The sequence below is a fragment of the Hydra vulgaris genome, chromosome 08, assembly GCF_038396675.1.
Source record: "Hydra vulgaris chromosome 08, alternate assembly HydraT2T_AEP".
Lineage (NCBI taxonomy): Eukaryota > Metazoa > Cnidaria > Hydrozoa > Anthoathecata > Hydridae > Hydra > Hydra vulgaris.
In genome coordinates this window covers 26474059-26500272 of record NC_088927.1, presented here as the reverse complement: position 1 = coordinate 26500272, position 26214 = coordinate 26474059, and the positions used below count along the sequence as shown (strand labels likewise).

Below are 26214 nucleotides of genomic sequence, written 5' to 3'. Positions count from 1 at the left end.
CTATTGCTTTATGCAAAAGAGTTTAATTTGACTTAAAAGGTTTTCAGAAAACTGCACTATTAGTAGTACCATTCTTAACTTTTTCTGTAAGGAAAAGTCTAACTTAGTTTTTTAGTTTTAACAGCAAAAGTTGATAGTGGCATAAACAAAGCATATTTAAAAAAATTATATTTTCCCTCTTCGTTTCCATCACAACAAAGTAAACAACACAATCATGAAAGTAAATTTCTAATGTGTAAAATAAAAAACAAAGCAATAATCTTTTTAAAATAATGCAAAACTATTTATAGGATAAATACAATCTTGATACATAATACAAACTAGGTATATACATTGAGAAAAATACAAAAATGTATGCGCACCAACAAAATAAAACAACAACATTAATTTTAACAGAAAACATAAATATATAATGTAAACTTGTAGTTAAAAAGAATTTATTATAAAAAATTGATTTTAAATAATTTTCATGAATCTCATCAAAAAAAGTTTAGTTCAATTTTTGTTACTCCATTATTAGATTAACATCTGCTATTATGATACCCTGCCATTATAATACTCTGCCATTATTGTATATAATAAAATAAAAACAAATAAAATGTTATACAAGAAATAAAAACAACTGTTTAAGTGGAATTTAGAAACGTCAAATAAATGCTATACTTAAATACAATGCTTTATAGTATATACAATTAGGTCACCATAAACTAATGATGTAATGTTTTAATGGTTTAAAAAAACATCAATGCACAAAGTTAATGAACTGAATTTTGACAAAAACCATACAATGTAGCATGTTCTATACAAACTAGTTTCCAACCTTAAAATCTTATATTACTGTTTCTTGGAGCCAGAACATTTCTAAAGTAATAGACATTCTAATGACTTGTTTTCTCACCAACTACTTTTTTGTTAGTTTCTTCTTGCATGTGCTTTTCATACTGACGTACATCATCAAGTGTCATATCTAAAAGTGAGTATAGATATAGATTAGATATGACACTTGACATATACTGTCAAGTGTCATATCTAAAAAAAAATTTAAACTAATTACCTTCGGGTTACACAACAAAATAAAAGTAAACAAAAACACTTATTAAAAAGAGCAATTTCTCACCAAACCAATCATCTATCCAAGCAAAAGCTTGTCTGTGGCCAAGAAGTAGTATATCTTTAATTGCCTGCAAGATGAAAAAAAGGTCACTGTTACAAAAAGATTTTAATAAAACATAAAATATTACAGAAAAAAAACTCTATCATGTGCAATTTCTTTTTTTACTTTCACAAAAACTTATTATGTAAAAAAAATACCATACTAAGTATCAACCCAAAAGAATAGATTTAAAAAATGAAAAAAAACTTTATTAAAACTTACATTATGAACAAAGTTCTCCACACGCCAAGCTAACCCCCAAACATTAAATTCAACAGTAACAAGCTTATAAGAACACATTATCGGAACAGTATTCATCTACAAGTGAATTAACATTTACTTATAGTCTTTCTACAGTATAGTACAGCCTTTCCTACAGTTTGTATATAAAATTGCAAATTTAATAAAGAAATAAAGATCTCAAGGTTAATAAAAGATGCAGTAAAGGAAGGTGAGGGGGTAGGGTGGTGTAAGGATTATTATAACTTCTTTTTTTTTGAACTTATTTTAAATTCAAATTTGTTTTTATTCTAATAGCAAAAAATATAAACTTATAAATGAAACTTTAAATAATCTTTAAACTTGTATTAACACTCAGCATTTTTAAAAGTGCAATTTTTATAATACAGAGCTTTCTGTATTATGTACAAAAATTACTTATAATCATAAACATGCTTTATGATTTTCTTAGAGAACTTAAATAATAATAATACAATATATAAATAATAAATACAATATATACAATAGCTACAGTATATTGACCTTTTGTTTTTACACATCTAAATTAATTTTTATTTGATATTTTTTTTTTTAAATTTGATTCCAAAAAAAAAATATTTATAACTCTTTTTAACTCATAGGATTAAACGAAACTAGCTATCTTACAATTTTTCTGTCCAAAATAAATATAACAAATGTAACAAATATAACAAATGTAAAAAACATCAAAGTTTTTATTATGAAGTATAATGTTTAGGCAATAACTATCATTACAAATTCAAGAATATCATGTCTGATTTTCATTTTAGTACTTAATTCCACCACCAGTTGATTTTACAACTTTTTCTAAACGTTTTGGCATGCTTTTTACAAGCTTTGACATTACAACAACATCAATTGAATTTCATTTTTCACTAAGAACCTCATAAGATTCTATTTGTTCTATTTAAAGGAGGTATTTTAGCATTTAAAATTGCCCCAAAATTTTTAAAGGAATTAAGGTCCGGGCTTTGTAATAATTTGAAAGTAAATTTCAAATTGAGTCTGATGAAAGTAAATTTCAAATATTTGAAATTTACTTTTATCAGACTATAACACTGAGTTCCAAAATGCCTCACCCTTGTTAATATGCTGTTTTGCAAATGCTAATTTTTTTTTTTGTTTACAACACTAACTTAGGATTTTCAACAATCTGTCTTGAGGTTATTGCTGAACTCTTTTTGCTATCCGTGCATTTAGCATATTAGTTCTTGTTGAAGTCTGAGAGGGGCAACCAAGTCTTTTCTGATTTTCAACAGAACCAGTTGTTTCATATATTATACACATCTGTCTAACACCACTTATTGATATTTGATTTTTTCAGCATATTACTTGTAGGTTAGTCCCTTTTTTGATTACAAATAACCCAAGATCTGATGTTCAATGAATAATTTTGATGATATGATATGACCATTATTATTATTAGTTTTACTTTTTCTAAAAATAAATTCTTAATTATATAGTTAAAAATACTTATTTTTAATAACTTTAACAAAATGTTTTTAATAATGATCATTTTTAATAAATAGTTATTGAGAAAACATTTTATTTTATAATGAAAACTCAGATGTTTCTTACTTTTGTCACATTTATTTTGGACAGAAAAATTGTAAGATAGCTAATTTCATTTAATAGAGTTTTCCTATGAGTTAAAAAGAGTTATAAATATATTTTTTTTTATTTGAAATCAAATTTAAAAAAAAACCTAAAATTATTGCAGTTATGTAGATCCTGACATAAATAATTTTGTTTTTATTGTTCCAGATTTGATTTCATCAACAATGTTACATAATTTTGTCAATGACTGTATAATACAAATATACAATAAGATTATAATTCAAAGCAGCAAGACATGAAGTAATAGACAAATTACATTTTTTTAATAAAATTTATCATAATAACAGGCTTGCTGCTAAAACAAAGTTTTTAAAATAGATTTTAGATTGGTTCATTCTTTTATTCAAATTTCCATGTTGTAGGATACAAAACCTACAACATCGAATTCGAAAGTTGTATATATATGTAAACTAAATATATATATATATATATATATATATATATATATATATATATATATATATATATATATATATATATATATATATATATATATATATATATATATATATATAAATTAGTAAAAAATTACTTGTCAAACCTTCATTTTACATTGCGCTTTATCAATTAAGACTTATCAGAAATATATGTTCAAATTAATAAAACTTCAACTTATACCAAAAATTAAATTACAGGAAATCAAAAGTGTCTTAGCTACTGTAAATTTTAACACATTTGTGGAATATGCTGACACTATTATAAAAAGAATTCTTTAGAAATGTTTTTTGTTGTTGTTGTTTTTTCTTAATATATTTTTGAAGGAGATTTAATATTTTTTGAGCTCACTTTGTTTTTATGGTTTTTAAGGAGAAATTTATTTTCATGATTCCCTTTCAAATTATTCCCCTTCTATTTTTTACCATCACATCATTTAAAAAATAAATTATTAGATATAAATATTGCTAACATTCTATGAATTTTATAAAACTTAAAGAGAGTACACAAAAAACAGTATGCAATAGTTATAATAGTCTTGTTATTAAATGAACAAACAAAAGTTAAAAATTTTAAAAATTAAATTGAATAAAAAGTTATAAAGATTTTAGGATCAGTTGAAGTCAATAACAACACTATTTTTTTTCTTTAACTTTACTTAGTCCTAACCCCCCTCCCCTTATAAGTACTAACCCTACCCTCCCCTTTCCTTAATATTGTTGCATAAAATGAATAATCAATGTACATATCCATGTGAACGTAAAAGCAATCAATGCATAATAAATAACTAACCCTCCATCCTTGTTCTAGTGGACCTCTGTCAGTTTTCTTAGATTTGAAGTATCTGCAATCCTATCAAATATATAATAAACAAAATATCTTCTCTTAAAATATTCTCATAAGATAAAGGAAGTTTTATCCTTTTAAAAAAAATTAAATCAAGTTTAATAGCAAAATTAAATTAAAAAATAAAGAGTAAAAAAAAATTCTATTAACTAAATCAACATTAATAAAATAAATATTTCACAAATGAAAACATGTGTGTAAAAATGTACACAAAATGTAGCACTAAGCCAAAGCTAATTGTCTTAAGGTTGACTTTCCAAATTTTGGAACATGGCAAATAAACTCTGTATAAAATTATTTAAATATTTACATATTTTACATCAAATTATTAATAAAAATGATAATAACAATAATAATAAAAACAATAAGCATATGTTTTACTTAAATAACTATTTAACATTTATAACAATTATTTAACAAATTCCAATTAAAAATTTGATTTAAAAATTTTTCTTCCCTTCCCTACATAAGTATATGACTATACTACATAACTATACTCTAGATTTTTTTTTTAATTCATTAAAATTAATTAATAATTTAAGTTTTTTACTTTTTTTTTTTTACTTTTTTACTATTATCTACTATTTTTTATTCTATTTATTTAAAATTTTATATATACATTTTACATCACAAAAACAGGGTTCTGTTTTGAGGATTGTTTTACATATAATATTAATCATTTTTGATTTTGATTACTGATTATTTTTATTTAAACTAATTCAATACCAGCAAGGCTGCAAATAACCACTATTAACTTGGGTGTGACTAGAAAATAGTGTCTAGATATAGTGTCAAAAAGCAAGGAAGCGGTTGACAGAAGACTTGGAAAGTTCTCGGTGAAAATGGGAGAAAGTTCCAAAGCATTGAAATGCAGGAAAAAAATTACACAAATAAAAGTTTTTAGAGCATGAAGAAGCAGATATAGTAAAAGATGCAACTTTTCTCAACGGTGAGCCAAGCAAGAATGAGTTTTGGTTGATGGAGCTCATTTGGTCAATGATCATGATAATATTTGTAGAAAAGAAAAAGAGATGCAACCTTACAAAAATATGAAGCTTGGCAGATAGAACAGGTCCAACTACATTTACAATGTGTTTTTTGGCATAGAAGAGAAAGACCATTAAGAGAAATCAGTGCAGGACTAAAGATAGTACCTTGAGGTACACCAGAAGTTACTTCAAATAAAGAAGAACGGTGACCTTCAAAGATGTTTTAACACTGCAGTTAAAAAAAAAAGATTTATTATTCTCCTAAATTTTCTTAGATACACCATATGAAGCAAGCATATGGAAAAGACCAGCATACCAGACTTTATTGAAAGCTTTTGATATGCCAAGAGCAATAGCCCTTGCCTAGTTGCCTCCATTTAATGCATCATAGAAACTTTTAGTACATTGAATTAGATTTTAAATACATTTTAGTAGATCGAACTTTTAGTACATTTTAGTAGATTGAAATTGGCTATTCAATCTTAATTGTTGACTTGATTATTCAATCTGAAGTTTCTAGAGCAGTACACACTTGTTTAATTCTTTAGTATTTTGCTGCATTTTGAATGATACAAATTTCATTTGTAAGTACCTAGGGATTGCATTTGGAAATACAAAATTCGAGAATTCTGGAATTCGTTTTGATAGTATAGTTTCGAATTCCGAAAATTTTTCCAGCGAATTCTGAAATTAAAATTTGTTTTTTTGTGCTCTCTCCAATTGTGTTTTTGTTTCTGTACATATAAATATTCTACATTCTAATTCTATAATAAGAAATAAAGTAAACAATCGTAAATTACAGTTATCCTGCATAATACAAGTAGACATAGAGAAAAAATTCCTAAATTGCAGTTAACGGTTTTATGTCTTCATTTCATATCCACATGTAATAATATTAATATTTGGTATAACCTCATGTTCTTATATTTTACGATTTTCAACAGTGTTGAGATTTGCTTATTGGACTGTGGTGTGTATTGAATTATTTAAATCAATATTTTTTAAATAGGTAAGCCAATAATAGCAGTTTTAATTTAACAACATTATTTGATAACTATTTAATTTTAATTTTTTTTTGTTTAACAAGTAAAATTATTATCAACAGTACATCCTAAATGTCTTCAAAGGAAAGTTATTTGGAATACACAAAGCAATGAATAAATAAAAATTCTGTTTGGATTCGTTTTTTTAAGAGGATCAAAAAAACTAACAGCAAAATGTAAAATATGTTATGAAATAGTAAAAACTGCTGGTTCAATGGCAACACCACAGCACATGCATTAAAGAACAATACACAATATTAATGTATTAAAACGGGATGTCGTGCAAGATGAAGGTCCAGAATGCAGCGCATCAAAAATGATGATTACAAACTATTTATTCAACAAAAAAGATGAATCTCCTTCTGCAATTGTATTAAAAATGTGTGATTCAGATAATATGCCATTCAAAGTTTTCTGTATGTCTATCGATTTGAGAAATTTGTTTTTGGCTAAAGGCGCTCGAGATTATGTATTACCAAAATCACCTAACTTGATTCGCAAAATGGTTTTAAAATACCCGCAAAAAATGCGGGCTAAAATGTTGCAGGATTTTATAAATTTAAAAGAAGATGGAACAAGATTTTGCTTAACTCTAGATGAATGGACATCTTCAAGAAACCGATGTTATTTAAATGTGAATGTCCATGGCAAGAAACAGTTTTGGAATTTAGGTTTAGTACCTGTTGAAGGACATTTTCCTGCAGAGAAATGTATTACAGCTCTGAAAACCACATTGCAAGACAACAATCTAAATATCGATAAAGATATTAAGTCTATAACAACTGATGGGGCAGCTGTGATGCAAAAAGTTGGACGGCTTTTGCCATGTAATCAGCAGTTGTGCTTTGCACATGTAATACATTTATGTGTAATTGATATCCTGTATAATAATTTGAATACAGCTGAATTGGTGGCTTACACATATAGAGAAAATGTTAGTGTAGAAGATCAAGTAAGTTTCTTTGATGAATCGGATAAGGAATACATTGAAGATGAAAATGTTGGCTAGATAGAACAAACTTATAATGAGGCTGAGCTTGTTGAGACTGAAAAATTTGGATTTAGTTTTCTCATCAAAAAAGTTTGTTTGATTGTAAAGAAATTTCATTTTTCGAGAACATCAAATGATATTCTTCAAGTATAAGTGAAACAAGAACTTGGAAAACAGTTAAAACTTATTATGGACACTAGAACCAGATGGAATAGTTTAGTCTAAATACTAGAAAGGTTTAACAAGCTAAAAAGCTGTGTTAGAAAAGCATTGGTTGATATTGCATCTGATATCGTTATTCTAAATGCTGAAATTTTGTCGATTAAAAACATTATCTTTGCACTTCTCCCAGTGAAGCTTACTGTTGAAGCCTTTTGTCGAGAAGATGCAAATCTGCTTTCAGGTGATGCGGCATTTTCTTTTATGCTTGAGAATTTCGGTTCTGATGAATTTTCATTAAAATTAAAGAAGAAATAAGAAGACTGAATAAGCCAAAGACGAACTAATTGAGCCACAATTCAGTAAAAAAATTATGTGATGCATCCAGAAGTTTTCTAAACGTGAAAAAAATAGACTTTGTTAATTTATGGCTTGTTCTAATTGTTTTAAAGAACATATCTTTACAAACGAGACAGTTTGATCTTGTCAGAGTTGTGAAAAATTAAATATGGAAAAATTAAAAGCACCATGTAGGGCAAACTTTAAATTAATATTTAAATTTTATTGGTAAAGACCTTTGGTAAAGATCAATGGTTAAATAAGTTTAATTGGTTACTATCTAATTATTTTAGTACTTAAGCATTATTACTTTTAATTCCCCTAAGTATGAAAAAAAAAAGATAAAGATTAGACAAATATTTCTCCCCCTTTTTGTTAAGTCCTCATTTTAACGATAAGAGCATGATTAAAGTAGCGAGTAGCGACACTTGGTGACAACCTGTGCTTAAATTAATAAGCTGGTTTCAAGTGATGACATATTTTCTTATTTCTTTTTACACAAAACTTTCAGAAGTTCTAATTCATCATATCTGCTGTGTTTGTGCATTGATAATTTAGTATTTTATACTTAATAAACATATTTGCTATATTTATAATTTTCATAGTTGCTAAATCTAAACGAATTGTGCCCAGATATTGTTCTTCTTGTTCATAGTATTGTGATGTTTTTTATCTGCTATGCTCTCATCTGAAAATTTACTGCTGACTATACTATACAAATGTAAATACATTATCTCATCATTCCAATTTATCATAAATTATAATTTTGATAATCTACTGTTTTATTAATACAATCTTTTTTTTTTTCCATTCTGCTTTTTATACTTTTATCCATAAATACAAAATATTAAAAAAAAAAAGCTATAGATTTTTTGAAAAACCAGGTCATTGCTTGAGAGTTATATTATTAAGAATAACACAAAATGGAATTAACAAAGCACAAAAGAGAACTGATGTAACTGTTTTATGGCACATTCTACATTTCTACAAACTGGTGAACTTTTTGAAGATAAAGTTTGATAAAATTTAATATAACTATATACTCTATAACTATAATATATATATGTAAATATAATATAACTATATAAATATAAATTTAATATAACTATATAATGCAGTTGTATATTTAAATTTAAATTAAAAATTGAACTTTTAACATAATGATAATAATTGATATATTAGGTATAAATAATAGAATAAAAAAACTTTTTGAATTCTTTAGGAAAACCTATATGCAGGAATAAAACTTTTATCTACAAATTTAATATTTTTTATTTTAATAAAAGAATTTTCTAATCTTAAGTTTTCTAAATCTATAGGTTTCTAAAAATCCATTAAAAAAAACAATAAATGCAGCAATGACTTCATTAGCTTCCACTGTTGCCCTCTTAAATTGCTCTAGCTCTTTTAGTAAAATAATATCCAGGATTATATTTACAGGTTACTGGTTTACAGGTTATTATCAACATTTAAATCAAAACATATATCACCAATAGAGATAAAAATGTCAATGTTTTTTTTTGAATTCTACTGAAAAACTCTTATTTTTGATCATAATTAATTTATTAACATCAAAAAAATTTTTTAAATATATTTGATATATCTAGATATATTATGGAAGAAAAATGATTATCAGATTTAACTATTGCAAACTAATGCAAAATCATGCATATTGGTTGTACATTAGTTTGCAATAATTAAAAGTTGTAGTCTAAAAAATAACGCTACAAAAACAAAGACCATTTAACATGAAGTAATAAAAAAGAACTAGTCATTAAAAAAGACTTTGGTATTTATATTTCAAACAATTTAAAATAGAAAAATCATATTGAAATAAAAGTTAATAAAGCATTTAAAAAATTGAGTATATGAATACTCAAAAATAAAAAATTAGTAGTCAAAATAATTGAGAACTATTTTTGGAGCAAAGCATATTTCGACAACTGTCAAGACAAAGATTAATAGTTATTATAATTATTACTTAATAATAAATTATAATAATTATTTAAAGATATATTATACAATGACAAAAATAAGACAAACCTACCACAATGAAAAATCAGTGACAATTTAAAATTGAGGAGTCAATTAGTTAAAAATTGTTTACCAAGGCATCTTTTTTTTTACAAACCGTATAATTGAAGATTGGAATCAAAAAAGGAAGTAAAAAATAAAAATCACATCAATAATCAATTTTTTAAATAAATTTTAAAATCTGTTAAAAATCTAACATTTATAGCTGTTCACTTAAGGCTCTCAAGAACACATCTTTAATTCTAACTATTAAACATCATGGTGCATATGATAAAACTTAACTTTGTTTTATCTTTAAACAAAACTTGTTAAGTAACCAATAAAATATACATAAAATTAAATAAATACCTCTTCTTTTTTATAATGTTTTTCAGGTAACTCATCAAAAGCAATATCCATGTGTACAATCTCCCTGGACTCTAGTTCTTTTCCTTCTAATTCTAAAAACTATATATGTAAAAAAAATTGAATTATGTGTTTTATTAAATAAAAGTAAACTACGTAGAAATATAAATAAATTATAATTAGGTTCTAGTAAACTCCCCCCACCTACTCCATTTTTAAAGATGTTATTATTCAAGAACTCAAATTTTACAATTTGTACATACTAACTTTATGTATAATATTTATTTACATAACTTATATGACTACAAATAAAATTAAATAAAGAGTTGGTTTGTAAATTGGAGAAAAAAATTTTACATTTACACATATTAATCATTTTTCTTTAGTTTTATTTCATAGACTTTAGGCACCTATGGTTGAGCTCGTAAAAAATAAAATAATAGCAAATATACACTCCTTATTTCAGTGAATTTTCGAACAAAATACATCAAGTCAATTAATTGAGCAAGCTACTCAAAATAAAAAAAACGCTGATGAAAAAGCATAAATTGTTACCGCAATGCAAATAAAATTTACGAACTATATTGCTAAGAAATTTAAAACTGAATATGCTTTATCGCTAAAAAATTCATTTTAAAAAGTGATTATCGTTTAATGACAGAAAAAAAATTTATCTTTTCGCGGCAAAAAAGAACTTTTAATCGAACCTTTTACTTGAAAGTATATCTCATATAATATGTTAACATTTATCAATTTAATTAGTCATATGTTTTGTTTTAACACTTTTAATTGGTAAGAACTTCTTAAAAATAAATTTCACACGTGAGCAAGCTTTTGAAACATTTCAAAAATTATTAACAAGTTACCTTGGAAGCTTGTGATATTAAAATTTAAATGCTATGCCTTCTAAGTAGATAGATAATTCATGGAATTTCTCTTGTGCATCGTAACAAATTGATACTGGTGAAAACATTTCATTACTCTGGTGCAAAATATGTCGAGAATTTTATGAAGAACAGAAAAATAATAGGATGTTCGTAATAAAAGGTGTTGCACAAATTGGTAAGTTTGATACTTTAATATTTACTTTATCTTATAATATGTTTTTATAGGTAGATTACTTTATTTATAAATTTTTTAATAAAGGTGCCAAAACATTTGTCAATGGAACAAAAACAGTTAAAAGAAATAATTTTAAGGATCACGTGAACAAAAGTCTTTCTCATCAAACAGCTGTTAGCTGATTAGGGGAAAAAAGAAATGCAAATAATACTGATAACATCGGAATGAGTTTAGCAGTCATTGAACAAACCACTATCGTTACGCATATGCAAATTTTATCAACTCGTCAGTCAAACCAATTATTAAAGAAATTTCAATCAGCACATTTTTTAGTTACAAAAAGAAAAGGGTTTTTACTCTGCATTGGCTTTGAAAAAGAAGTTGATTTGAAAAGAAGTTCATCAAGTTGATTTGGGAGATAGCTACTTAAGTGATTCTGCATGTGCTAAAATTGTAAAATACTTAAGTAAAAGTATTTTGCTAAATGATATAACCAAACCACTTAACGAAAACCGTATATCTTATTATGGAGTAAAAAGAGCTGTTTGTAATGAAAACGGCTGCTACCAGTGTTCCAAAATTTTCAGTTAAGGGTCTGGAAGTAGTAGCTGATGCAAATGCAGAAGGGTTTAAAACAGCTTTAGAAAACTCAATCCGCAAGTTACATTTAAATACGCAGCGTGCCAACAAAGAGATAGGACTAGGTACTGATGGGGCCCCAGTTAATATTAAGATGTATCGTCTTTTAAAAAAAGAAATAGGAGATCAATACCAATTAATTTTGTACCCTGGCCATAAAATTGAACTTATCTTGCATGATGCATTTAAAAGATTGCAAATTAATTGCAATGTTGAAAAAGATTGCTCAAATATTTACTACTTTTTTAAACGAGCAAATTTAAAATGGCGTTTGTTTAAGCGACAATCACAATTCATGAACATTGTTATAGTAAGATATAAGAGACCAACGGGAACAAGATGGATTGAGCATCAACTTAATGCGCTCAACTCTACAATTAGAAATCTTCCAATATTTTTAGGCTTTGCAAACCAGCAAATTTTAAATCCGTATAACAAACAAATGAAATCTGCAAAAAGTATACTGCAGGGCTATCTGAAAGATGATTCGAATATCTTAAAGATTATTTTTAATTGTATAAAAATAGATATTTTAAAAAGACTCGGACTAGTAAGTAAAATTCTGCAAGATTCGGAATTAATTTTTCCACAGCTTTTGACTATATTATCTTTGTGTGCTAAAACCATTTAAAAACTCTCTAAACTGTTAGATCGCGAAAAAGAAAAAGCATTTAAAAAATCAGACATATTTCCAACACTTTGCAAATTTTTGGAAGATGTAGTAATTGAGCCTGACATAAATTTTGAAGTACGAAAAACGAGAGCAAAAGACTGCTCCACTAAAAATCATGAAGTCATATGAATTGGTGGAATCGTCTGATGAAATTCTTAACTTTGTTAATATTACTGTTGATACGTTCAAATCTATCTTGTTACCAAACAAGTGTGATTTTAAAAAATTACCAAGTGAAGTTGAAATATTATATGAGCACATCAGGCGCTTTTTAGCTCATAAAACTCCTTCAAAACTTTGGCAAGCAGTATTTTTATCTAAGTATGAGCTAGGCATTTTAAACATTTTACATATAGCTGAAATTTTTATTGCGTTACCTATAAGTAACGCGGAGTCAGAGCGTGTATTCTCTTTTTTATGGAAAGTATTTTTTAAAACTCGCCAATCATTATCTAATCAAACCTTAGAAGATATTCTTTGGCTCAGATGTGATAGAGACTTTTCTAAAAGCTGCTATAAACGCGCCATAGTAATGTATTTAACAAAGTTTCCTGATGGTGGAATGAGAAAACGAGTTCGTCGACCAGATGGTCATTTGTATCCATAAAAATGTGTTTCAAACAATTCTAGTCAGAAAACAATAACACAATTGTTAGAAAACATCACTTCATCCGAAGACAAACAGTCAATTGAAAACATTGACATTAGTTTATTCTCTGATGAAGAATGGTCATCATCATCCAACGAAGATACTTTTTTATGAAATATAGATTTTGACAGCTATAAATTTATTTTGTTATTTTGTTTTAAGTTTTACTGTAAAAACTTTTTTGCTGACCTGATGCCAACCTAAAGAGGTTTTAGGTCGGCATCAGGTCAATTTTTTGCCGACCTCATTTTTCCTAATTCTGAGGGTTGGTGTATATATACATATATATATATATATATAAATATATATATATATATATATATATATATATATATATATATATATATATATATATAGATATATATATATATATATATATATATTTGTGTATAAAATATATATATATAAACATATATATATATATATATATATATATATATATATATATATATATATATATATGTATGTATTTATAAGTATATATATATATATATAAATTTATATATATATTTTTATAAAAAGAAAAACAAAAAAATAATGAAAAAAAAATTGCTGCCCCAACCCAAAACTTGTAGTCAATGTAGCAGTACTCCTTGCATGTTCTACTAATATAGTCAGTGGATATATGAAATAAAGTCCAAGCCACATGCTATTTTAGTAAGATATCATGTTTTTTTGAAACCTATTTATGGGAAGTAGTTCCAGAAATGCTTTCAAGCATTTCTGGAATTACTTTTTTTCATTTGCCTAAAATGATTTGTTTAAAATCATGTGCTTGTGAAAACTACTTAAAGTAGTTAATGTATTGATTCATCACTTTTACTTATTAGGGATAAGACAAGTACGTAAATGAATATTCAACATTGGGACAACATTTTACCAAAAACAAGGGGGATTTAAAATACTTAAATTTAACCCTATTATGCAGTTGATAATTGACTTTCCCTTGTTACATTGGGGTCCATACCAACCCCAACTGAATAAGTATATGTTTTTAATAAAATAAATTGTTGTTCAAAAAGATTAACCAAGATCCTTTGTAATCAAGTGATCTAACTCAGAGCTTGCATCTACCTCGTTTTCTTTTCACACCAAAATTACTATTGTCTTTTGCTTTATTTTCATCTTTGCTTCTTTTGTGTTATTTTGTGGTTCGTTGAACAACATTGAAAAACTTACTCCAACATTTTGTGATGAAATATTTGCAAGTGACTCATGAATAGAATCGTGTAACTTTAAAGACAAACTTGGGAGTATCAGTCTTGACTGGAGTTGGATAGCTACCAGAGATTTACAGAGTTCTTTTAAAGAAAATCTTCTAGGATATGTCTCCTGTTTATTCCAAGTAGGATTTAGATGCATCCAAATTACAAAAGTGTTAGCAGCAGAAATATCTAGGATCTTGTAAAAGATTACCATAGGCCACCTGAATTATAAAAAAAAGACAAACAAATAACAGATTTCATAAACTTTTATGGATTATTGATATATTAATTTTACCTGCTGGTCATTCTCTTTGTAGAAAAGGTAGAGACTCTTTGGTCAACAGTACTTGGTCAAGGGTACTCTACTTCCCCGTTTTCGTAATGTAATGAGTCATGAGTATTTTCACACCGTTTCAAGAGTTTTGAGATTTGACAACAAGTCAACTCGATTATTAAGACAACAATCACTATTGTCCCATAGCTTCTTCTGTAGCTTTAGCTCCTAATCAGTAAACACCTGCCAAAAATAAAAGTCTAAGAAACCCATTTAGTTCATACTCAGATATTGGTGCCCACTTTTCTTTAAAAATAGTTTCCCCTTCTTCATTTGATTTTATTACAACTATATTGAAGATTTTTGGGGTAAAAAAAAGTTAAAAAGCAACATTTATAGAATCTGTCATACATATTGCGTATGGTGTTAATCCTAGCTTTAATTTCATGACATTTTGAGCTGCAAATTTTCTGGAATTGCTTAGTCTTTGTTTTTGCTACATTTGATTATTTTTTGGGCACTTATAAACATTTGCTGAATTGCAAGCTTCCGCATTATCTCTATAACTTCATTAGTTTCAACTAGACTTATTAATTCAGTTTTATCATTATTTATATTTCCTCTTCCTTTTACCTGATTTACATAACTTATTGTCCCTTAACTATTTGTGCCATAAATGCTACTAGTGCCTCCAACTCCACCACAAGTTCTACATCTAGCTCCTAATACTAGTGATGATTTATTCTCTACTTTTGAAGTTGCATCTACCTAAAAATCAGCATCATCTGATGACTTAGTGAGTCTTCTGAGCTGTCGGTTGTTAATTCAAGGACTTCTTCTTCCTATTCATCATCATCAGATGTTAACTCTTCTTCACTTGATAGATCTCTACCAAGCGATGCAAACAACAGTTCCTGAGCCTGTTTGGCAGTGTATCTAATATAAACTCTTTTTTTATTTTTAGCAATAAATTCTAATATGTTTTATAAAATCTAAATTTATCAAAGGAAAAAATAGAGTAAGTTACAAATAGAAAAATAAAAACATTTTTTAAAAGCATAAGTCATGAAAAACCATGTTGGGATCCATTGGACCCCAACATCATTGATGTATATTTTGAAAATAACTAAAAAAGGAAGCAATGTTCAAAAAATATTTTTTGGGTTTTTCTATACCTTGTGATAATTAACAAATACATAACATTTTGAAAAAACTACATACTACATTAATATATAATGCAAAAACAAACTACTCGTGGGGTCTGTTTGGACCTCAATATAATTAATTATAGAGTTAAAAAAAAGTTTTAAAAAACCTTAAAAACTATACAAAAACTTTTTTAACTTTGTAATAATGTGGTACCAATGACCAACATGACCCAAAATAGTTGTAAGTTCTTTTTCTATACCAAGCTCTTGGACTATTATCTAAAAAACTTAGCTATAAATTATTCAGAGATAGTAGAAACCTTGCTTGGAACAAATGTCACCTAGGTATGGTTTATTCTGCATGGCATTCATAACTGCCACTTTATAATCAACAAAAATTTCATTATTAAATAATCTTGAACAATAGTATCCCGCTTTGACATATTAAAAGCTTTCAATAAGGTCTAGCATGCTAATCTACTTCATAAGCTCTCCTTATATGGTGTATCTGGGCAAGTTTTTAAAGTTAATGAATCATCCCTTTCTAATAGCAACAATAGAGTCATCCTTGATGAACACAAGTTTACAGTTACATGTGAATAATTTTACAACTAATAATTATTTTTGATATTGTTAAATAACTTGATAAATGGCAACACTTATATTGAGTCCTCCACTTCATGTTTTTTTGGGTTATATATACATATATTTTTTTTATTTCAATTCACCCTCCCAAGGCCATGAAGGTCACTACAGTCAAGGAGGCTACTTTAATTGTGGTTACAACCCTCTTTCAACTCTACTCAACAACTCAACTTACGACAGCTCAACCCTCAACTTACGACAACTCAACTTACTCAACTTACGACAACTCAATTTACTCAACTTACGACAACTCAACCCTCTCTCAACTACGAAACACGATCCTTGACAAACAAGGCAGCTGCGAAGAGAAACAAGTTAAGCGTGGTACAACCAGGGACGCAGTGGATATGCCACTACAGATCTCTTATGGAAACAATATAAACAATCTATTGCAAAGTTGAGATGCTAAAGTTGCCTAAATTTCTTAACTGTACTTGAATTCTAGATATAAAAGTCAAGATTTGGGTTTTAGACATATTTGGGTTAATACCACTTTCATCATTGAATTTAATAATAATTTAAACAAGAAAATTATTTTCTCATCAAAAATAATGAGTGAAACTTTTGATTTGAGAAAAATAAATTTTATCACTCAAAAGATAAAACATTAAATCCACCTACATTTTCTGTACAACCATTGTCATTTTTATATCCTGTTTTGACAACAATCGAAAATCTTGGCAAAAAAGAGCACTAAAAAAAGTAAAAAAAAAAGTATTAAATTTTTAAAACTTTTTCATAATTAAAAGTTGCTAAAAAATAATAATAATAAATACTTTTTTAAATAAATAATTACTTTTTGATCAATAACTAGAATTTATAATAAAATAATAATAACAATAATAATAAAATAATAATAACAATAATAATAATGAGAATAATAAAATTTTCTCTGGTGATATTATCATTTTACCTTTTAAATGATATTTTTCACTAGATTTTACTATGTTTAAATCTTGTCATTTTACCTCGTGAACTTTATTTTTACAACTTGGTACTTAGACTACTTATTGCTATATTTTTACCACTTATTACTTGGACACTTTATTACTTGAACTTATTATTTTGCTTTCTGAATTTTACAACTTTTAACTATTATTTTGGGTTGGCATTAAGATTGCTCGCCCAAACCCTCAGTCAATGTATGTACACTCCACACATGGTCTACCTATTTTAGTCAGTCAATGTATGTACACTCCTTGCATGTTCTACCTATTTAAGTCAGTTGATGTATGTACACTCTTCTAATGTTCTACAAATACAAAATAAAACAAAAATACAATGAAAAAACAAAGTAATAAAAAAAATGATAATAAAATGGATTAAGCAACAAAAAACTGTAAACAAACAATATCTGAATTGTAAATAAAACACTGAGGATGTAAAAAAAAAACAACTAAACTTAATTACTTTAAATGTGAATAAATCTGCTTATTATTAAAATTAATACTACTTAACAATAACAACTATAAAAATAATAATAGTAACAACAATAATTTATTTGGAAGACAAAAAATCTGCATACATTATATTCAGTAATTGTATAAGGATAGTAGTTCCATGCTTTTTCTGTAACATAAAATATCTTTGGCACATAAGATTGAATCCAAGAAGGAAGTTTACTAAAGATGATAACAATTTCAAAATGTATTGTAAAACATTAAACTCAAAGTAAAATGTTTAAAACATATTAGGAATAATTTAATCATTCATTAAAAAATTTTTTAAATTCAAAATTTTCACAGTAATTACAGTAATTTGTGTAAGCTTAATTAGTAAAGTAAATAAAGCTGCCATTAAAAGGAAAGCAAAAGCCAAAACTGCAAAGGGAAAAATAAAAATTAAACATTTTAAGCCTGTATGCTTGATGACAGTAATTTCTTATTGTTAATGATTTTATTCATATTAATATCAAATTTGAAAAGTCAGTGCAAAAAAGTTCAGGATATCTATAAAGTCTTCAGGATGGCCCTTGGGTAGAAATCTTTCAACTTCCTGCTGAAAAATGTGCTTCTTATGTAACTTCTTGGATTCAGGCTGGCATGGAATCTTTTATTCTCTCTCAATGATTCCAAGCAAATGTTTGTTTTCCAGCCTACTGAAAAGTGGCATCTGTTATCCCTATTTCCAAAAACTCTGAAGAGCAATCTGATTCATCTAACTACCGCCCAATATGGATTTCGATCTTCTTGTTCTACAGCTGATTTGCTAACAGTAATAGCCGATAGGTTTTATTGTGCATTAGATAAATGTGGAGGGGTTAAGGCTATTGCTTTTGAAATTTCTAAAGCTTTTGATATAGTTTGGTATGCTGTTCTTCTCCATAATCTTTCTTCTTATGGTGTATCAGGTAACATCTTTAAGATTATTGAATCCTTCCTTACCAATCTTAGTATGAATGTTGTCCTCGATGGACAGCACTCTTCTTCATATCCTGTCACTTCAGGGGCTCTTCAAGGTTCTTTTCATTGGCCCTATACTCTTTTTAATTTACATTCATGATCTTCCAGATATTATCACATCTAAGTTGGTATTGTTGGCTGATGATGCTACCATTTATTTTTGTCATGATAAGAAGCCAACACAATCTGATTGCTTGGAGGGGGCATTTGAGCTTGAAAAGGATCTCATTTCTGTTACAGCAAGAGGCTAACAATAGCTGGTGAACTTTAACTCAGAGAAAACTCTATTTTTTTCAGCTAATTGTTATTGCAATAATTTAGATCTATTTATATTTATGAACTGTAATGTACTCGTTGAGTCATTTACAAATCATCTTCTAGGATTAACTCTTATTTTGGAAAATCTTTATCAGATCTTGCTTGGAAACCATATATCAAATTGATTGCAAATTAGTATCTGCTAAGGTTGCATCTCTTTATCGTGCTTGCCACTCTTACTTTCTTACTCCGGATTCTATTCTTTAATCCATACTTGTATGGAATACTGTTGCCATATCTGAGGTGGATCTTCCAATGATGCCCTTTCTCTCTTAAACAAGGTGCAAAAATGCATTGTAAACATAGTTGAACCTGCTCTTGCAGCCAACCTCCGATCATTATCATAATATTGCTTCTCTTTCTCTTTTCTATAAATCTATAATAGGTGCTGCTCTAAAGAGCTAGCACCTCTTGTGCCATCAACTAAAATTTATTCTCATGTTACTCATGGAACATCAGTTCTTAGGAACTCACTTCCATCATCTTGTTTTCATATAATTTGCAATCTTTTAAGTCGTCTAACAATCGCTATATTGCTCTATAAAACTTCATCTTTCTCTTCCAGTAACTTCCAACTCTAGCTGTAGTTGCTTGCAGCCTTGTCGGAAGTGAAGATGTTGAAAAAAAAAATTTTAATACAGCCAAGTTTTGAAAGGAAAAAAATTTAATTTCAATAATATAAAGCATATCATGAAAAAAAACTCCAAAGCAAACTATTATTGGAAAAATTAAAGCAACTCATTTTTCAAAAAAGCTATATACTTTCAAACCGAGAAAACTTGTTCATAATTAAAGATGATGAAACCTTTTGCAAAATTAATTTTTCAAATTGCAGAACTTTTGTAAGTTAAAATGTAAATATGTCCCAAAAAATAAAAATATAATCAAACTGACTATTTTGCCCCCAAGTTTTTTGTATGGCAAACAATCTGCTCCTGTGGTTGGAATCAAAATTAACACCAATGAAAGCAAATCCTAATTTTCCTGGGCAGTAAGTTATTGAAAGTTATTGGTAAACTTTATAAAGAAATTTTAACAGTCATGAGCATATGAGTCATACAGAAACAACTGCTTTCATTCTTTATAACGAAAGCAGTTGTTTCTGTATGACCCATATAAGAATGACCAAAACTTGTTGCACTAGCTGCACATAATAGAGTCAGGTGGTGATTCTTCTATGCAATATATGCAACCGCCAAATTTCTTGAAAAAAATAGCATATAAAGTATTTTAAATGTATTTTATAACAAATTATAAAAAAAAGTATTAGCAAATAGTTACAAAACATAATGTATTTTATCAAAACTTGCAATCTTTATGGAACTAACAAAAAAAATCTGAAAAAAATAGTATGAAAGCAACTAGGTTTAGTGCTTTTTTGGTCTGGTCTGGTCTGTTGCCATTTTGGATAAGTTGTTCTCTGACATGTTTTTAATGATCTAAAGTTTGAAACATCTGTAAAACATTATAGATGTGATGTAACATGTTTGCAAAAACTTTTTTTTTAAAAGGTGCCTGCATTTCACTTCACAAGGGTGACTAAGAGTCTAAATTTTTTGCAATGTTTTTCTAGACCTTAAAGAGGTATAAATATAACCATTTAGATTTGCAGGATTACTGAAATTAATTAATTGTCTGTTTGAGCATCAAATTGAAAATTTAACTCATGGTACAATAACATCACATAAAGTAACAAAAATTAAACATTTTTGAACTTTATTTGGATGTAAATAATTCTTTTTATTTGTCAAACTGAATTTTCAGCTGACTAACATATTCTTAACACCAAAAAAATCAAAGATTTAAAACAAAAACTTAATAACCCCAAAATGTAACAATCACTAATAACATTATTTCACACAAGTTTTATAACTTTTTCCCGAAAGATTTAAAATAGAATCTGTTAATGCTATTAATCAAAAATAAAGAAATCAAAACATAGATTATTTTTTAAAAAAACTAAAAATAATATTATGTATTTATACCTGTTTAGATGGACACGTTTTTCAGTAAATCTTCCTTCACCATATTTTTCATGATTGCTTGGCTCATTCACTAAAACCTCTACACCTTCTCCCTTTTCACTTTGTTCATGACTGTGTTTGTTAATCATATATAGCTGACCAACTTGGTACTATTAAATATGTTTAAATGTGTGTGTGCATTATCATGCATGAAAGTGTGTATGGAGGAGGTGTTTATGCATTCATGATATAAAATTTAGTTATGTAATGTGTTATAAAAAAACCTTTTTGGTTTAACTAATATAATTAATACCTCTTCAACTGTAATGGGCATACATATTCTGTATTCTTTTATAATAGTCATCTTCATTAGTAAAATATTCATATATATGAATATATATATATATATATATATATATATATATATATATATATATATATATATATATATATATATATGTATGTATATATATATATATATATATATGTGTGTATACACATATATATATATATATATATATAGACACACACATATTATAATGTACACTTTACTTTACACTTTGAAAATAAAAAGTTTTTATACACTTAATAAATAAAAAAGTTTATGTTATAAATAGTTGTGATATAATCATTACTATAAAATTATTTATAACATAAACTTTTATATTTATTAAGAGTATAAAAACTTTTATATTTACAAAGTGTAAAACTTTAATTCATTATTTATGATTTTACATTTTTTTTTTATATTAATGAATATAATTATCATATCATATCATAATATATAATTTATTGGAAATCGAAAGTGGTTTTGCGCACATTATTATATCAAAAAGATTTTTATTTGGAAATACTTCTTTACCCAAAATAAATCTGGAAAAAAAAACATAATAAAATCTACTATGTAAATAATAATATCTACATCATGTTATGATAGTTCATTGCAGATATTATTTTGATCACAAACTAGTTTTGTATATTGAGCTTGTTCACAATATTCATAATTATTATAATATGTTATATAGAACACACTATATTATATAGTATCTTCTATTGTGGATAATATTCAAAATATACAACTTTGTTTACAATTTTATGAAATTTTTATCAAACGCGCATGCGTTGGCGATCTTCGTTAAATCCGGTTTTAGCTACAAAACAGTTTTTCCGGTCTAACTTTAAAGATGTTTTAACTTTTTATGATAAACTTTTTTTTGCGTTTTTATTATACTATGATTTGTAAAGATACTATTTTTAACAGTATGTTTACAAACACAAATTAAAATTTTAATAAAGTTTAGAGGGAGGTGTTTGAATTCAAAAACAAAAGAATTGAGTATTTTAAACGTTCTTTTTTTAATTCTTTGTTAACTTTTCATGAAGTTTTATTAAGCGAATTTTAACAAAGGTTTTACAGAAAATGTTTGGGAAAAGCTTAGCTACTCTTAAAAATTCTCCACTTTATGCACTTTATTAGGAAAATATATATATATTTTTTTTCACTTATATATATTTTTTATATATTTTTTAACATAAATTGTTTAGAGATTTGTAAAGATTTTGTAACTTAGGTATTAAGGACAAGTTTCCACCTATCTGTTTTTCTACGGGAATGGAAAAGAGAAAAATAATCACGTGAACATGCATTGAAAAACTAAAATTTAATGCAGTGAAAAACTAAAATTTAAACTACGCATGCTCACGTAACTATTTTTTCCTTCTATTTTCCTTAACTTTATCTTTTTAATTTTGTTAGTTTTTAATGCAAAAACTGGTTAGAGTTTTTTAAAAGGTTTGTTGTTGCGCAAAGCTCGAAGTTAATATATATTTAAATTTAAAAAGTTGGTTATTTTTATATAATTATATGATTATCACTTTTATGATTATTATAATCAAATCAAAAATATTCAAAAATCAAAAAGAATAAAAAAAAAAAGTAAAAAAAACAAAATAATTGCCAGTGACGTCCGAATTTTGACCGTGAGGTCAGAATTTCGAAGTTGGCTATGGCCAGATAAGCGACATCGGTAAGAAAGGAGGCGTGAACTTTCTTGTTAAATGTTACGTGGTGCTCTGTGATAAAACCTTTATCTTTTGTATATTATGTATGAACTGAACCAAACAAGTTTAACAAATAAAGCATCATTTTGGACACTGATTCTAACCCCTAAGATTGACAACAGGTTATTATTATTATTATTCAGTGATCAAATACAAATACAATAATCTATTTATAATTTGATGAAGAGGTGCTACACCAGGCCCCTCTATGTTGACGAACATGGAGATACAGACGCTACAGACAAAGCAGCAATTGTATCTATAAAGTTACTTCCTTACGTTGTTTTTGAAAGCGTTGATGGATTGAGCGTTCACTGCTTCTTGCGAAAGCGCATTCCATGGGGCGACAATTCTATTTGAAAAAAAGTTATATCGCTCCGCACAGTTTTTTACCATCTGTCGTTCTAGTTTATGGTTGTGGCCTCTTAAAATATACTTATCTTTACTTTTTGAAAATTTTTGCGGGACGACAAAACTGACAAGCTCGAGTTTACGAGTGTTTTTGAATTGCTCGATAAGATCTGCTCTTTTGCGGCGTTCTTCAAGAGTTGTTAAACCGAGCCGTTGGAGTCAATCTTCAGAGGACAGGTGTTTGATAGTCGATATTGTTTTTGTTTTTTTTAATTATCCCTATTATTTTGCTGTCGTCGGCAAACAGTTTCATATAATGAGTAATTCTGTCCAGCAGGTCGTTTACAAAGGTTACGAATAGCAATGGACCCAAGACCGAGCCTTGGGGCACTCCACTAGTAACTGTTTTCCATTCAGAAATAATGCCGTTTATAACCACTCGTTGACATCGATTACTTAGCCAAGCTGTGGTCCAGTCAACGAGAGCGCCTTGAATGCCGTACGCTCTCAGCTTATGAAGAAGGCGTTTATGTGGTACTTTGTCGAACGTCTTTGCAAAGTCTGTGTAAATGACGTCTACTGCATCTCTGCAGTGAGTTCCTTCCGTCATGATATCCCGAGTTTCTAAAAGGTTTGATACGCATCCCTTACAGACCATTAGCAACGCAGTGTTCCATTATTCTTTTATGTAAAATACTTTTTGCAAGGTATGGAAGTGAACGAGAATGGCCGGTAGTATGATGCTTTTAGCCTACTCCCCTTCTTGAAAATAGGTGTTACATTCAATTTTTTCCACAAGCCAGGAACTACACCAGTTGCAAACGAGCTAAGCGAAAGAGGCTTGGCAAAGATAGCTGAACATTTACTAAGGACCCGTGGATGTAAGCCATCTAGCCGGTTGATTTTCTTTCATCAAGGTTGTTTAGGCATTTTTGTACTATATCGATTGAGAAACTTGCTGGATCGATGACACAAACTGCTTCAGCACAACTTTCAAAGCCTGGCATTGAACCTTCGGGCTCTAAAATAAAAGTTGATTGAAAATAGTTATTTAATGATGCGCATATATCGCCGGTATCGGTTGTGATGTTGCTATTGACTGTTTCAAGCAATTTAATGTTGTTACTGACGCTCTGCTTGCTTCTTACATATGCATGTGAACGTTTAGGGTTGCTTTTAAAATCCCTGACGAGTAGCTCTTCGTACTTCTGCCTACCAGCTTTGACCAATTTTTTAACTTTTTTGCAGGCAGTGTGATGCGATATTTTGAGAAATTTGTGCGTATCTCGACCTGTATTAATGTACTTGGCCCAAAAGGTGCGTTTAGCTTTGTCCGCCTCAATAAGTTCTGATGTTACCCATTGCTCCTGCTTTTCTGTAAAGGGAGTGGTAGTTGACGGAATGTGTAGGTTAGTGGCTTCATTGTACACGTTTGTTAGAAGCGGGTAATCATCGTTTGCATTTAGTTCAGTGAATACTGTTTCCCATTCAACAGCTGCAATATGTGCTGATATTGCTGCGTAGTTTGCTCGACTCCAATTGAGTCGAAGTTTTAGCGGTAAAGAAGGCGAGTTTTTGAGACATGCAACACCAAATTGACCTTCGAGGAAGCAGTGTGGTTGGCCCATTGGAGTGTCACCAAGAGAATCGCCTTGTTTAATGAAGATTACACGGTCTGGCTCATTTGTTATAATAAGATCGAGTGTGCTAATAGGCTCGACGTGTCGATTACTACGGTAGGTTGGGAATATGATTAGCTGAGTTAAGTGACACTCATCAAGGCACTTCTGGAACCTGATGTCGCTTTGACGCTCACATCGCACGTGAGCAACAGTTGCAATGCCGCCGTTAACTTCGATAGACTCAAAAGATGTATGGCTAAAATTGAAATCGCCATGCAGTAGCATTGCAGAGCAGTTTATATTAGACAGCATCTGTTGATGTGATCGATGTGAGGCACTGAGTAAGAATTTGATCATTTTTGTCGTGTGGAGATATAAGCAGCCGAGAAGAAATGATTCTTGACCAAGTTTTATTTTTCTCCAGATTTGCTCAATTGATGTTGAGTTGAGCTGAGTAGAACTAACTTCGCTGACTATGAAATCGTCTCTTGTGTAAATTGCAATTCCACCGCCCCTATTGTCTTTGTGATGTGGTTGGTAGCCGGGTACGGATAATAAATATGATAAAGTATGATAAATCTGTGAACCAAGTTTCCGCAAAAAATATGACGTGTGGTCGGCTGAATATATGTAGAGCTGATAGTCTAGCAAAGAGCTCTTGGCGTTTTTCATTGTTGAGTGAACATGGGTTGTTTGCCCAGTAACATAGATGGCTTGGTGAAACTGTAGAAGCGTCGGGTTGTGTCGGTTTTATTTTTGCTTTAGTTATCGGTCAAGGACGTCTAGTTGGCAGTGGAGATTTTTGAGTTAGGAGCGGCTGTGCGGCTAGCGTAGTCTGACAGAGCTCTGGCTGGGGATGAAAATACGTAGCAATGATTGGACGTTAATTTGATGACATCAATGCAACAGATGCGACCTGTTCTTCAGTGTATAACATTCCGAAACGGATTATCAAGAATGTTAGCAGCGGCAAGTGTGTAGTTAAGCTTTTT

At 28.4% G+C, this 26214-nt stretch overlaps 2 protein-coding genes across 3 annotated transcripts; both read right to left on the bottom strand.

The window, feature by feature from the left end:
* Positions 1-625: 625 nt before the first annotated feature.
* LOC100215391 (cytoplasmic phosphatidylinositol transfer protein 1) lies at positions 626-21595 on the bottom strand. Of its 2 annotated transcripts, none has more exons than XM_065803330.1 (9): positions 21502-21595; positions 21210-21358; positions 18030-18126; positions 17126-17197; positions 10213-10311; positions 4256-4315; positions 1376-1471; positions 1118-1181; positions 626-967 (listed from the first exon to the last, which is right to left on the bottom strand). In XM_065803330.1, exons 1-9 carry the CDS (start codon positions 21571-21573, stop codon positions 879-881), a joined length of 798 nt encoding a protein of 265 aa, XP_065659402.1. In that variant the 5' UTR covers positions 21574-21595; the 3' UTR covers positions 626-878. The 2 variants fall into 2 exon arrangements, with proteins under 2 accessions (XP_065659402.1, XP_065659403.1); XM_065803331.1 differs by having other exon boundaries at positions 953-1029.
* Positions 21596-24490: 2895 nt separating this feature from the next.
* LOC136083182 (uncharacterized) lies at positions 24491-25894 on the bottom strand. The gene has a single exon (XM_065802586.1). It carries the CDS (start codon positions 25892-25894, stop codon positions 24491-24493), a length of 1404 nt encoding a protein of 467 aa, XP_065658658.1.
* Positions 25895-26214: the final 320 nt, after the last annotated feature.